This window comes from Protopterus annectens, chromosome 16.part0 (genome assembly GCF_019279795.1).
Source record: "Protopterus annectens isolate FY-2018-M chromosome 16.part0, PAN1.0, whole genome shotgun sequence".
NCBI lineage: Eukaryota > Metazoa > Chordata > Ceratodontiformes > Protopteridae > Protopterus > Protopterus annectens.
Genome location: NC_056750.1, coordinates 38,197,808 through 38,209,982, shown reverse-complemented (window position 1 = coordinate 38,209,982; position 12,175 = coordinate 38,197,808). Strand labels below are relative to the sequence as shown.

The 12,175-nt window shown below is 38.4% G+C and overlaps 1 protein-coding gene across 1 annotated transcript in view; it reads right to left on the bottom strand.

Moving 5' to 3' along the window:
* Positions 1 to 11,916, bottom strand: part of RAPGEF1 (Rap guanine nucleotide exchange factor 1) — a 2,911,094-nt gene extending 2,899,178 nt beyond the window's left edge. Inside the window, exon 1 of the mRNA XM_044058589.1 lies at positions 11,646 to 11,916. Within this exon, the coding sequence (XP_043914524.1) occupies positions 11,646 to 11,670 (25 nt within the window). The 5' untranslated portion in view covers positions 11,671 to 11,916. The remainder of the gene's footprint in view (positions 1 to 11,645) is intronic.
* Between the last annotated feature and the right edge of the window lie 259 nt (positions 11,917 to 12,175).

The following is a 12,175-nucleotide window of genomic DNA, read 5'->3' as shown; positions in this document are numbered from 1 at the left end:
TTTTGTGAACTTTCTGAATGGTTTGTGCTATTTGCAGATTGAATGATAGGTTGTTGGTTGTTGTCTATTTCAACTCAAAGGAGTTTTGTGTGGGTAGAAGGAGAGAGGATAGTGCCATTCCTAGATGAGATAGTGAAAGTACAGGGGCTAGATTTTGTTTTATTAGGGGTGAACAGGATAAGTCTGTTTTTATTGGAGTTATGAATAAGGTGGATGTCAGTGATCCAAGTTTCAAATACAAAGAATGATTCTTGGGCAAGTTGTTGTAGGGTGCTGACAGATGGGGCTGCACAGAGGAGAGTGGAACCATCTGCGTACTGAATAAGTGAGGCTTGCTTGGAGGAGATGTACAGATTGTTTGTAAAGACAAGAGAAGAGTAGTGGGCTTAATATTGAGCCTTGTGGTACTCCTACAGAGTTAGGGAGAGGAGAGGATACTTCACTATGCCACTGTACAGATTGTTATCTGATAAGTACCTTTTGAACCAGGAGATGGTAGGAGAAGTAAAGGATAAAGAATGAAGATCATCCAATAGTTTAGGGTGTGACACCATGTCAAATGCTTTAGAGAGGTCTAAAAAGGAAGCAGATACATAGTTGCTGTTGTTTCTATGATGATTAACCAGATTGGTGAAGGAAAAGCGTTCTGTGAACCAATAAAAGCCGCAAATACAGAACGCTCAAAACCGCTGTCTCGGGACGCTAACTCCACAAAATCAGATAAACCACAGCAGAACAGAACCAAATTTGCCATACTAGATAGTGTTCCAATGGACCCTAGGGGTGGTGATCATAGGGGAATACTATCATACAAAGAAGAATGGTGGCAATTATATACCGACGCTTCTACACCACCAGGATTAAATGACGTTATCACAATTAAGCCTTTTTTGCATATGACTTAAAATTTTACTAGTTTCAGTAGTATTATATGGATATGCTTGTAATTGTTTTTATTTTGAATTAGTTTGTGATGTTTCATATATGCATTTTTAAAAATGTTGTAACACAGATATATGAAATTACATATGTTTATATTAATTTAATATTTTAAAAAATTCATGTAATTTTACTTTTTATAACAAATAATGTGTTTATGACTTTTGTATATTACTGGTAAGAATTGATGCTGGCTTCTTTAAATGTTGCACTTTTGGTGCCAATTAAGTTATTTAAATGTTAACAGTTTTTTTCTGTCAGTGTTCTGAAGAAGCTCGCATTTTAGCGAGTGAAAGTGCTTAACCAGTTGTTACATTGTGTCAATAAATCAGTGGATTTTACTTTTTCTGGAGACTTGGTTCTGTTCTGCTGTGGTTTATCTAATTTTGTGGAGTTGGCGTCCCAAGACACAGAGGTTTTGAGCGTTCTGTATTTGCGGCTTAGATTGGTGAAGGAGAGAAGAGCAGAAGTTGTACTATGGTGAGGGTGGCATCTGTGTTGGGTGGAGGAGAGAAGATAGTTTGCATTCAGGAATTACATAACTTGTGAGAGTGTATGCCTTTCGCTAGGAGCTTAGATAAGGGGGAAAGAATGGCTATAGGCCAATAGTTGGAAAAGTCGTAAGATTTACCACCCTTGTGAAGAGTTATAATGTAGGATATTTTCCATAGTTGTGGCACATAAGCATCCTGAATGGACCTGTTTATTAGGATTGATACTGGATATAAGGAGTCAGTCAAGTTGGGAAGCTACATATTTGCTGTTAGTATAGGGGAAGGTGGGGGTGGAGGTAGCAATTGTTCCAGGTTTTAGTAGGAAGTTGATACTATGCCAAAATTCTTGGGATTTTTGAGTATTTGAAGACCTAGGAAGTAGTTTTGTTTGTGTGGTTAGGTTTGCTTTTTGGCTAGATTCCCAAGTTGTTTAAACTTTTGCTTGGTATGACTGGAGTTGTTTCCATTGCTTCCAGGCCTTGTCTCTGGTTTTTAGTAGGGCTCTTGTTTCCCTACTTAACCATGGAGCATAGTTTACTTTGTTTTTTATCTTTCTTACTGGTGCAATGGAATTTAGAACTGAGATAATTATTAAAAGTAGTCTACTGCATGATACAGGTGTAAGGTTCTTTGAGGCTGCTAGTTACATTGCTGTAGAATGTTGTTTAGGTTGTCTATGGTTAAGTTTCGATAATCCCTAATGTGTCTATAGATTATGGGTTTAGGAGTCTTGGTTCATTTCCTTACGAGGAAAGTGAGGAGATTGTCACTGAGAACATCAGTTAAGCATCCAGTCCGATAGTGATGTTTGGGGTTATTTACTAGTGTTCAATCAATAGTTTATGGGGTTTTAGTTCTATTCTGGTGGGTTCTTGAATTAGCTGTGTGAAACCACAGAGATTAATAGTTAGTGGGGTTGTTGGAGTTGCAGGTTGCCAATCAGTATTGAGGTTTCCTAATAAAATTGTTGCTTGAGGGGAGCTTTGATTCAGCCATCCAAGGATTGCTTCAATAGTTGGAGAGTTATTTCCAGGAGGAATGTAGCAGCAAAAGATATTATATTTTTTAATCAGTGTTTATTGGCAGGACAGATTCTATGGTTTCGGCATTCTGAAATGTTGGCAAAGGGGTATGAAATAGCTGGAGGTTTATTTTGTGTTTGAATAGAATTGCGACTCTACCACCTTTCCTATTTTTTCTATCTAGCCTTAAGATATTATAACCTGGTGGTAGAAATTCCTCACTACGGATATGTGGTTTCCGCCAGGTCTCAGTAATGGTTGGAATGTCTGGGGAGTAATGAGTAATAATAGCATGCAGATCTTGGAGTTTATTGGAAATACTTCTTATAATATTAATTTTTAGTAGATCAGACTGAGGTCTATTGGGGAGGTCAGTAAAAATGGGCCCTGGGTTTGGGTGTACGTCACCAACGAGAAGTCTTTTACTGAGTTTGACTATGTGCTTGATAGCACAAGTAAGGTTTGAGAAGGATAAGTATACTGCTTTCCTATTGACAGTTGTAGCTATGTGGAAGTTAGAAGTGTGTAGCATAATACTAGTGTTAAATAGTATTGGACAAACTGTAAAGTTTGTGTGGGAGTTGCTGTGGTTTTCAGTATATGTTGTATAGAATGAGGTACTGTTTAGGGATAAGCTAGTTTGTATGGCTGTAATGTAGGAAAGGGAGTTAAAGACTAATAGGAGCAAGGGAAGTAGAATTTGCATTGGAGTTTATTTTGCAAAGGTTTTAGTGTTTGTTGCTGTGAGGTAGAGGTGGGGTTGTGGTGTGTAAGTCCTAGTATGGGTGTGGCATTAAAGTAGGCAGTACTGAGAATTAAATAAGATAGATGATTGGAGCAGGAAGCATGTCAGGTGACTAAGGAGAAGTATCAGGTTAGGTGTAGTGTGGGGTGGGTAGGATTTGGGGGTAGGGTAGGAGAGCGGAGTGAGCCTGAAGGGCGAACGGAGTGGGTTCAGATACCCAGCAGAGGTGAGCACCAAAAAAGTATCAGTGAGTGGAGGTGAGGGCAGAACAATGATGGTAGTTTAAGGAATGCTAAAATCTGTAGTTAAATTAAAGTAGATTGGTATCAAAGACCAACAAAGTAGATGTTATTTAACTTAACTGTACACAAAGATACCCATCTCCAGTAAAATCCTAAGCTACAGACTGTTAAAGCTAACGTGGTGCACACATTATCTATGAGATGCCAATGACAGTAAAAGTAATAGCAGAATGGGTTTTAAAAATGGCGTCAGAATCATTCTAGGGCTAAATAAACTCTTTGAATGATGTGAGATGGGAGGGGAAGGATAATATGCAAATCAAGGCTGACAGTTGGTAGATGGTGGAACCCCATCAGACAATTACCAAAAATAATCAGCCAAATTCACCTAGTAGCTATATAAAACATATAGGACTTAAAAAAAAAAAAAAAACAAAAAGCTGTTTAAAACCAAAAGGAATACACTATACAAAGAGGTTGATAAAATGAAAGAACAGGGAGAGGGTGAAGACCAAACCACAGGACTATACAAAGAGGTTGATAAAATGACAGAATTGAAGACCATTAACACACACACACACATATATATATATATATATATATATATATATATATATGTATGAGATGGTGTGGGGGTGCAGGAGGGTCTGTCCCCTGCAGAAACATTGTTTAAATGTTTTGTGTGTTTTTTTTTAATTCACTTTAGGTTTTCGAGTTTGTAAACACTCGATTATCTGCAGTTCAGTGTTAGGTCCCCAAGTAGGTGACAGACACAGCCTTACTCATGCTTTACTTACTCCTTGGATCAAAGAATCTGTCAAATTTGTTTGAGAAGGCCTTCCTACTGCTGCTCCAAGCTGCCTTACTTCCTTAGCTTACTAACCTCTAGATATTCAACAATACCCTCCTTGCGTAATCAATTCCATTTCCTTACTACAGAGTTCAGACTGGTGCAGTTTCCTGACACTGTGCTTTTTCCATCCTTCTCAGTGTTGGACCTTCTCCTGTCATCTCTTTCTCAGACCTTCAGGCCTTCCTTTGCTGTGGTCATCCAAGTTTGCAGATGACTGCCAATTGGATGTTACTATTGGATCATCCAGCAATTCACAACTGCTCCACCATGGATCAGACCAAGTTAACAATTGGCGCAACAACAATGATCTTAACTTTAATGTCAGAATTTAGTATAGCTTATTTTACTACACAAAACATTTTCACATACCATTTAAGTGACACACCCCTCCAATCAGACAATGTCGTAAGAGAGCTAGGCACTTTTGTTGATAATTCCTTATTTAATTTATTTATTGACATTTGTTAACTGGGAATGCCCACTGGGCCAAACGGACCCATTTTCACTGGAAGCCTGGGGAGAAAAGCTCTAATTACAGTTACAAAAATATAGCTACATAAGAACATATTTACAAGTGTTGAACATGTACAATTCAAAAAGCCATCATACAACATCAAAGCACTAATTCAAAAGGCATTCATAACCTGTGTGTGCGTTTAAGTTATTCAATTTAAACAGATTACATAAATACACATTCTACATTCTATTATGCTAAAATGTAGTAGTGGGGTAATATCTTGATATGAAACAAAATACAGACAGAGAGAGATAGATGCACAGAAGTTTTAAGTAATAGTTGGAAGTTAGTAGAGAAAGTAACTTTTATGGTGGCTTATGCATGTGGTCACAGGAACAGATGTGATTATTCAGTTAATGGAGCTTTAATGCTATTTTGAATGACTTTATGGAGTTTGAGTAACAGAAGAAGGCAGAGCATTCCAAAGTTTGGGAACAGTATAGGAATACAGGCTTTGTCCTGCACATTGTGGAGTTTTGATATGCTTAGGGGCTGTCTATTTGAGGACCCAAGTAGTCTGAAGTGAAAGGCAGTAATTTGGGTTATAGAGTAACTTGTGGGTGAGAGTTATTTGGGTGTAATGTAGGTAGTGAGGGAATTCACACCATTTTAATGTTTTTATGGCTATGCAGTGATGAGTGTGAGTTGGCATGTTGTAGTAGCATAACAGTAATTTGTTGGTAAGTGATGCGTGTAGTTAGTAAATACGATGAAAGCAGAACAAAACATAAAAGGTGGTCACCACGGCAGATGGATAAAAATATTTAATTTCTAAAAACATAAGCGCTTTTGTGTATCAAACACTTCAGCATTAAAATCAATATTACCTCCTTATATATAACAAAACAGTCAAGACCTCAATTTCCTGCCTTTTAATATAGGCTTTAAAGGCAAACTCCCATTCAAACCAGGATGTTTGTCAGCTTGCAGCCGCACTCCCCCTTTGATTAAATCCCCACCCCTCTTATTTACTTCACAGTTTGCAATACTTTAAAAAGTATGTCCCCTATTTTCTTTTATATGTTCACATCAAAGTTTTGACTCTTAATGCTTTAGTTTGAATGGGTGTTAGAAGAAGTGATTATAGTAGAATCATCAGACCATGTTAATTACCACGATCCCACAACAGTTTGGAAAGCCTTTTATCTAACCCCATCTAATTTCCAAAGGCATCTCCTCTAGATTCAAAGTCTAAACTCCTCTTTACTCATATCGTAGTAGACACATTATTGAATATAATACACTTTTTTTGTCAAGTACTTGACTGAACATAAAACTCAACTCGAGAGGCCGCAAAGATTAAGATCAGTGGCCTCAAAAATGTTATAAGGACAGAATGAGAACCCTCTACATACATCCAGTCTCTTCCAGGATCCTCTATAAAGATCGGTGTCTGTCCTTTCAAACCACTGAAGATCAGACCTTCTTTCACCTCCTATTCCCTTGCAGTACAAATTCTCAGGGTATAAAACTCAAACAACTGGATACGGGAACTAAATCTTCACCAAGAACTAAATAAGACATGTTGATATGACAGATTCATATCCCAATATATTCTGCAGCTCTGGAACAAACTTCTACTACATGCCAAGTAAACTAGCACCCTTGCAACCTCCATGGTCAATCTAGACAATTGGATAGGCAGACAAACTCCCAATCTACACTGCTTGGCCCTGTTTGAGAGCTGAAGGGAATTTCTGAATATGATTTTTTGCTAAGGTTGAAACTGTTTGAAGACTGATTGTCCAATACTTATGAACCTATGAATTTGCAGCAGTTTGCCAGAAAGAAAGGACTAGCTGCCAATCTGCAATGTATGACAAATAATCAAATACACAGTTAAATATGTAGATCTGGGCCAGGATCACAGCTTTGTAGGAGTTGGTTCTAACTAATGCACATTTAGACACAAACATATGACAAACTACTTTTTTTTTGTGAGCTGAAGTTCCCTCTCAGTGCTCAGATGGACTGTTACAGATCCCCTCAACAGTTCCCAAAGGGTGTAACCAGCTCATTTTGGGCTATTGCTGTGTGTGTGTGTGTGTGTGTGTGTGTGTGTGTGTGTGTGTGTGTGTGTGTGTGTGTGTGTGTGTGTGTGTGTGTGTGTGTGTGTGTAGTTTAAAATTTCTGTCAGAATTGCAAATGTAATAAATGACAGCATTCTAAAGATTTATTACGGCAGAATGCAATACTCAGTTTCAAACAAATACTAAAGGTAAACTGAGGCACTGAAAAAGGCCTACAGGAGGTAATAAGACCACCAAACATTTTAATTCATTTTAGTAAAACTTAAGGAAAAATCCATCCAATAACTGAAAATATATGTATGCGTACATTTCACTGTATCTTGACATTCTGCGTCATGCCAACATATCATCTCATGTTCACAAACCATCTCGCTAATCACTGCAACTCTGCACATTCACTCCCTTCTGTCCAAGAACAGTTGTAAAATAGCCATTATCTGGGCAACCACAAGGGGATATTTTGATGCGTTGCTTTACGTTTCCCATGGCATTGATGGCAAGTAAACTGCAATGACAGTAACATGCACAGTGACCCCCCCCCCAAGAGTCCCATCCTCCCATTTCAAGCAGATATCTCCCTTTACGTCTCCAGTTACACGTGGAGATTAATATTTGTCCCACTGGGAGACACAAGCAGGCCACAGCTCTTCATTTATCTGGCTGGTTCTTCAATTTGGGACCCGTTGTTACTGGTTCTTTAAGTACCTGAACATAGGTAAGCTAGGTTGTACTCTGAATCCCAGGCACCAAAAGCGAGCAGCACATCACAATCATTATTAAGTGTTCACATTTATTATGTTATACCCCAAAATAGCAGTGATAGAAACTTTCATAGTGAACTTTTCCTTTACAATCTATTCATCTCGTCACCAAACTGCAGCTTGTCTATCCATGAAACACTGCCTAGACATAATAAATGAAGTGTTTTTCTATATTCAGCTACACTGAGAGCTCTAAGAGTTTACCACCTTTACTGCTTTTAGAAAGTGTCCACATTTCTTACTTATTTACTGAAGATTCAACCGGAGATGAACCAACTCTTCAGATGCTAAAACTTCTTTCATTGTACATTTAAATATTTTTCCATACAAACTAAGCAAATTAGAGGGTTTAATTCTCAAAGCTGCAATTAACACGCAGTTTCCACAACCTAGCTAACACTCTTGCCCAAGTTTTAAGAAATTATCATGCAAATCTATGCGCAGGTCATTTACCTGTGACTGCCAGCTGTCATTTTGAGAAATATGGTAAAGCAGACAAAATGTTACTTGCAGTTCTAATTTACACTAACTCTAACATTGTACAGTTACATTAACAACAACTGGCCAAAAGTAAGAAAACATGCCAGTGTGCGCCTTTCCATACCAATGCACTGTATCTCAGTCCTGTACTTCGTACAAATGATTTCAACAGCTCCTCACACTAAAACAATTATACTACTTGTAACATGTGCTTTATAGTACTTTACTGATCTTGGCATGACAGACACGGGATATAAAATCGTGGGTGGTGATCAACGCAGAAAACAAATATGTCCAGCCTCTGTCCTTCACAATGATTTAACCATCTTTCTGAAACAACAAATAGGAAAACAGAATGTGGGGCCACTGATCTGTTTATCAGGACAAAATGGAAATGAAACTGAAAGTCAATGAAGTCTACCTCGGCAACTAGATTTCATCCAAGTAATATTATAGGGAAAAAAGAACAAAACATCCAAGTGATATTACAGATATAAAGGAACAACAGTAGATAAAGCAAAGTACATTACGGGGTGGAGTTTTCATTTAACGTAAATAAATGCTTGTTGATTATGATAAATGCTTGGCTATCCTCAACCCTCACAATAAACAGCTGTATTGACCAGTTGTTGCCCTTGTCATTACTCCTTCACTACACACCAGAATTCTAATGGCTTTTTACTGCAGTGCCTAGCACCCTACAATTTTATCAGAACATATTTACAAATAACCTTCTCTTAAAATCAGTTGTTTACTGAATCTCCAAGACAGCCATTATGGCAATTCACATCATATTAAGGAACTATGGTTACCTGTTAAAGCCAGAAATGGTGGTGGTGAAAAGATGGAATTTGTTAATAAGTGAGTGCTCCCCCTCCTCAGATCATTTCAGTTGTCATAGATTTTCTGGTTCCTTCCAGTTCAACTACTGCAACACCCTGTAGCTACAGACTCCCTAATTCAAGAGTCAGCGGACAACATCTAGGTGCAGAACTTTGCTTCCTTTTCTTTCAGAGGTATTTCTAGATACCTACACATTATTCAAGTTCTTCTGCACTACCTTCTACTTTTGTCTTACATAACCCTTATTGTTTTTTTTTACTTTATATATAACCCCAAACAACCTGAGTATTTTGTGCTTGAAATAATTCCTGGTCCCCTACTGCCATATCAAGCCCCTGGGTTCCTCCACCATGGACTTCTCCAGAGATTCCTTGGCTGTGGTTAAAAACACTTGCCTAGCAAGAAAACATACTTATTCCCAGCACGTTCTGAGCATCACTCCCTAAAGGCTTAGGGGTTCTCACACAACCAGTTTAAGGAGGTCCGTCAAGATGCATTTATTCACTTTGGCCTTTGACTAAACAAGATTAATATTATGCATTTAAACATAAGTCAGTTTATTTGCTGTCCCCTAATATTAACTTCTAAATCATCAATGCACATACTTCATTAACTGAAATAATCCTACAAGACTACTAGACCCTTTTCAGCAAAGGCTCTGGAAGATAACCTTTGCATAAACAAATTAGAAACCATAGGAAACGAAAACAAAACAGATTAGCACAAAATTAGAACATGTGCATAACATGCATAAACCACAGCAAGAGGTATTCAAAAAAGAGCAAATCAATAAAATATACACATCATACATATATCTCAACTTCAAGGCACAATATATTTGCATTTGATTTAAATATAGGTGTAAAACAAGAAAAGGAATTTAAAGTACAATGCTTTGGGGAAAAATGAATATGAAATGCACAGACTTTTGAGGAAATCAATTTGAAAGAGCAAGTTTATTAAGCTTCTGCTAGTGTAATGACTGCAAGATGTGAATGCCACAACCATTTGCTGTCCCATCTCAAAAAGCATAAAGTTATACAGGTGAACTAATTCTTAACAACTTTCAATTTATGCTATGTTTTACATACAATTTAGAGTGCGACACAAATGGACATCCAATTTCATTTTTTCCTAGCAGACGACAGCATTCACATAATCATATAAACCACCTAAAGTGATGCATATTTTCACATGTCTAGATCACTGGTGCTTAGAAACGTAAAAGCGTAGTTACTTTACTTAAAATCACTCATTTTCATAAACTGAGTTACTTCACTGATTTATTTTAGTCATTTTCAGAAAGTGATTTACACTTTTACTGTGCACATGACATTGCAGTTCATAAAGACAATGTTGTAAATGAAGCAGTGTACTGTCAAATCATTCTTTTGTACAATCAGTGAAGGAAGCCCTGCTAAAGTTATGCAAAAAAAATCAGGGCAGATAACCAAGCTACATTATGTTTTCCAGCCTACCATCCAACGATTTTATCATCTCTATGGAGTATTCCTAAATATGATGCACAATACCACTGAAAAAAACTAATGACACACCACCTTAAAAACACATCTGTGAATACAGCCAACTCCTGATCAGCAGAACAGCATGCATCGATAGTTCTCTAACTCTTACACAAATAATTTGAGGTACAGTATAATTAGGCAAACCCCTTAAAATTAAAACCACTATTCAAACACTGCTATTATGCCACAGAAGTGATAACACAATGAGAATGTATGCATTAAATAAGTGTTTTCTTAACAGTGGCAAGTCTTAATGACAGTGACAGACATCCCCCAATAATCAAGTCAAGACTTACAGACTGGCACAGCACAGTCTGTAAGTCCACAAGAGGGACAACTATCCTAGGGATCTAGAATATTAAATAATTACTAAATGCACTACAATTATACACACACTGCAGTCCAAAACGACAATGCAACATCCCTTTAGGTAAATGATTGAATAAATAAAAAAAAAAGAAAACTCTGGAAAAGCTGTTACTGTCTAAAGGTACAGACAGATAAACATTGAAGCAGTATTTGTCTGCAACTACTTCACCAGCTGAGCTGCTCCCATTTGTTAGATCAGTTAAAGAGCTATTCCTGCAAATGGAAGTATCAATAAATGAATAAATATATTGTGTTTGGTTTCTTACGCACCGTAGGGAAAACCAAGAAACACTTCGACACAAATGCTGTGTTTATTTACTTCGGTATCACAAGTATGACAAAGATGTGGTAACTAGGGTTTGGTTCAGACTTACTGCCTGCAGCTACAAAATACATGCTGTTGAAAACATCTAAATTGACAGCAGAGTTTAACAGAAAAATATACTGCATGAACTGTTTTTTTCACTTGCTTGAGGGTTACACTGAGGTGTGGTACCCCGCCCCATCCAAGAACTGTTGCCCGTGGCTACTAAAGAAACTGTAGAATGTCTCTACTTAAAAAGATAAACAATCTGCACGAATAATAAAGCTAGAAAATAACCAAGTCAGAAAGTAATACAGCCAAATCCCTAGAGGTTCCACCGCCCACCCACTCCCTAAACCATCCCAACGTGAGCCCACCAACGCCCCAAGGCAGAGGGACACACAGGCCAGTATCTTGTCATTCCACATGAAGTACTGCCTTTCTGTCTCTTATTAAAGGAGCCGGCCTCTCTGTTTACTACATCCCCGGCCTTTCCTGGAGGCTGTCTGTGAATTATTACCTGGTTTCTCAATCTTGCCGGACATTTCGAGTTGCTAATCAAATCCTTCCCTTCTCCGTGACAGACGTGGAGCGGATCACGCCCCCGAGGTTAGGGTGCCACTACTGCTCCCCTCACTGGGCTCCCTTTTGCTCCATCATCGGTGCTGCGAGCGGCTATCCCGGGCCGCGTCTCCTTAACAACAATCCTTCCTGTACTCACGTAGTGGCACGAGCTAGCCGCTACCTGGCTCGCGTCTACAGCTCTTTAACAGGGGCAGCTGCAGCAGAGCGCGCTGTGAGCAGGAAGATGGAAGCCAAGGGCCGCTAGCTGCTCACGGGGAGGAGGTGACTCACGACACAATAGTGCCCTCTGCCGGTGTAATCCGTTTACTGCGATGGACGTAAACATGGCTGGAAATTCCTTAACGGGGGGGACTACATTCAACCTCTGCTGAAGCATGTACCTATGATGGGGGCAGTCAAAGTATGGGTTTGTCTTTGCAGTCTCAATTATTCCAATAAAAAAGTGTATACATATATAAATATATA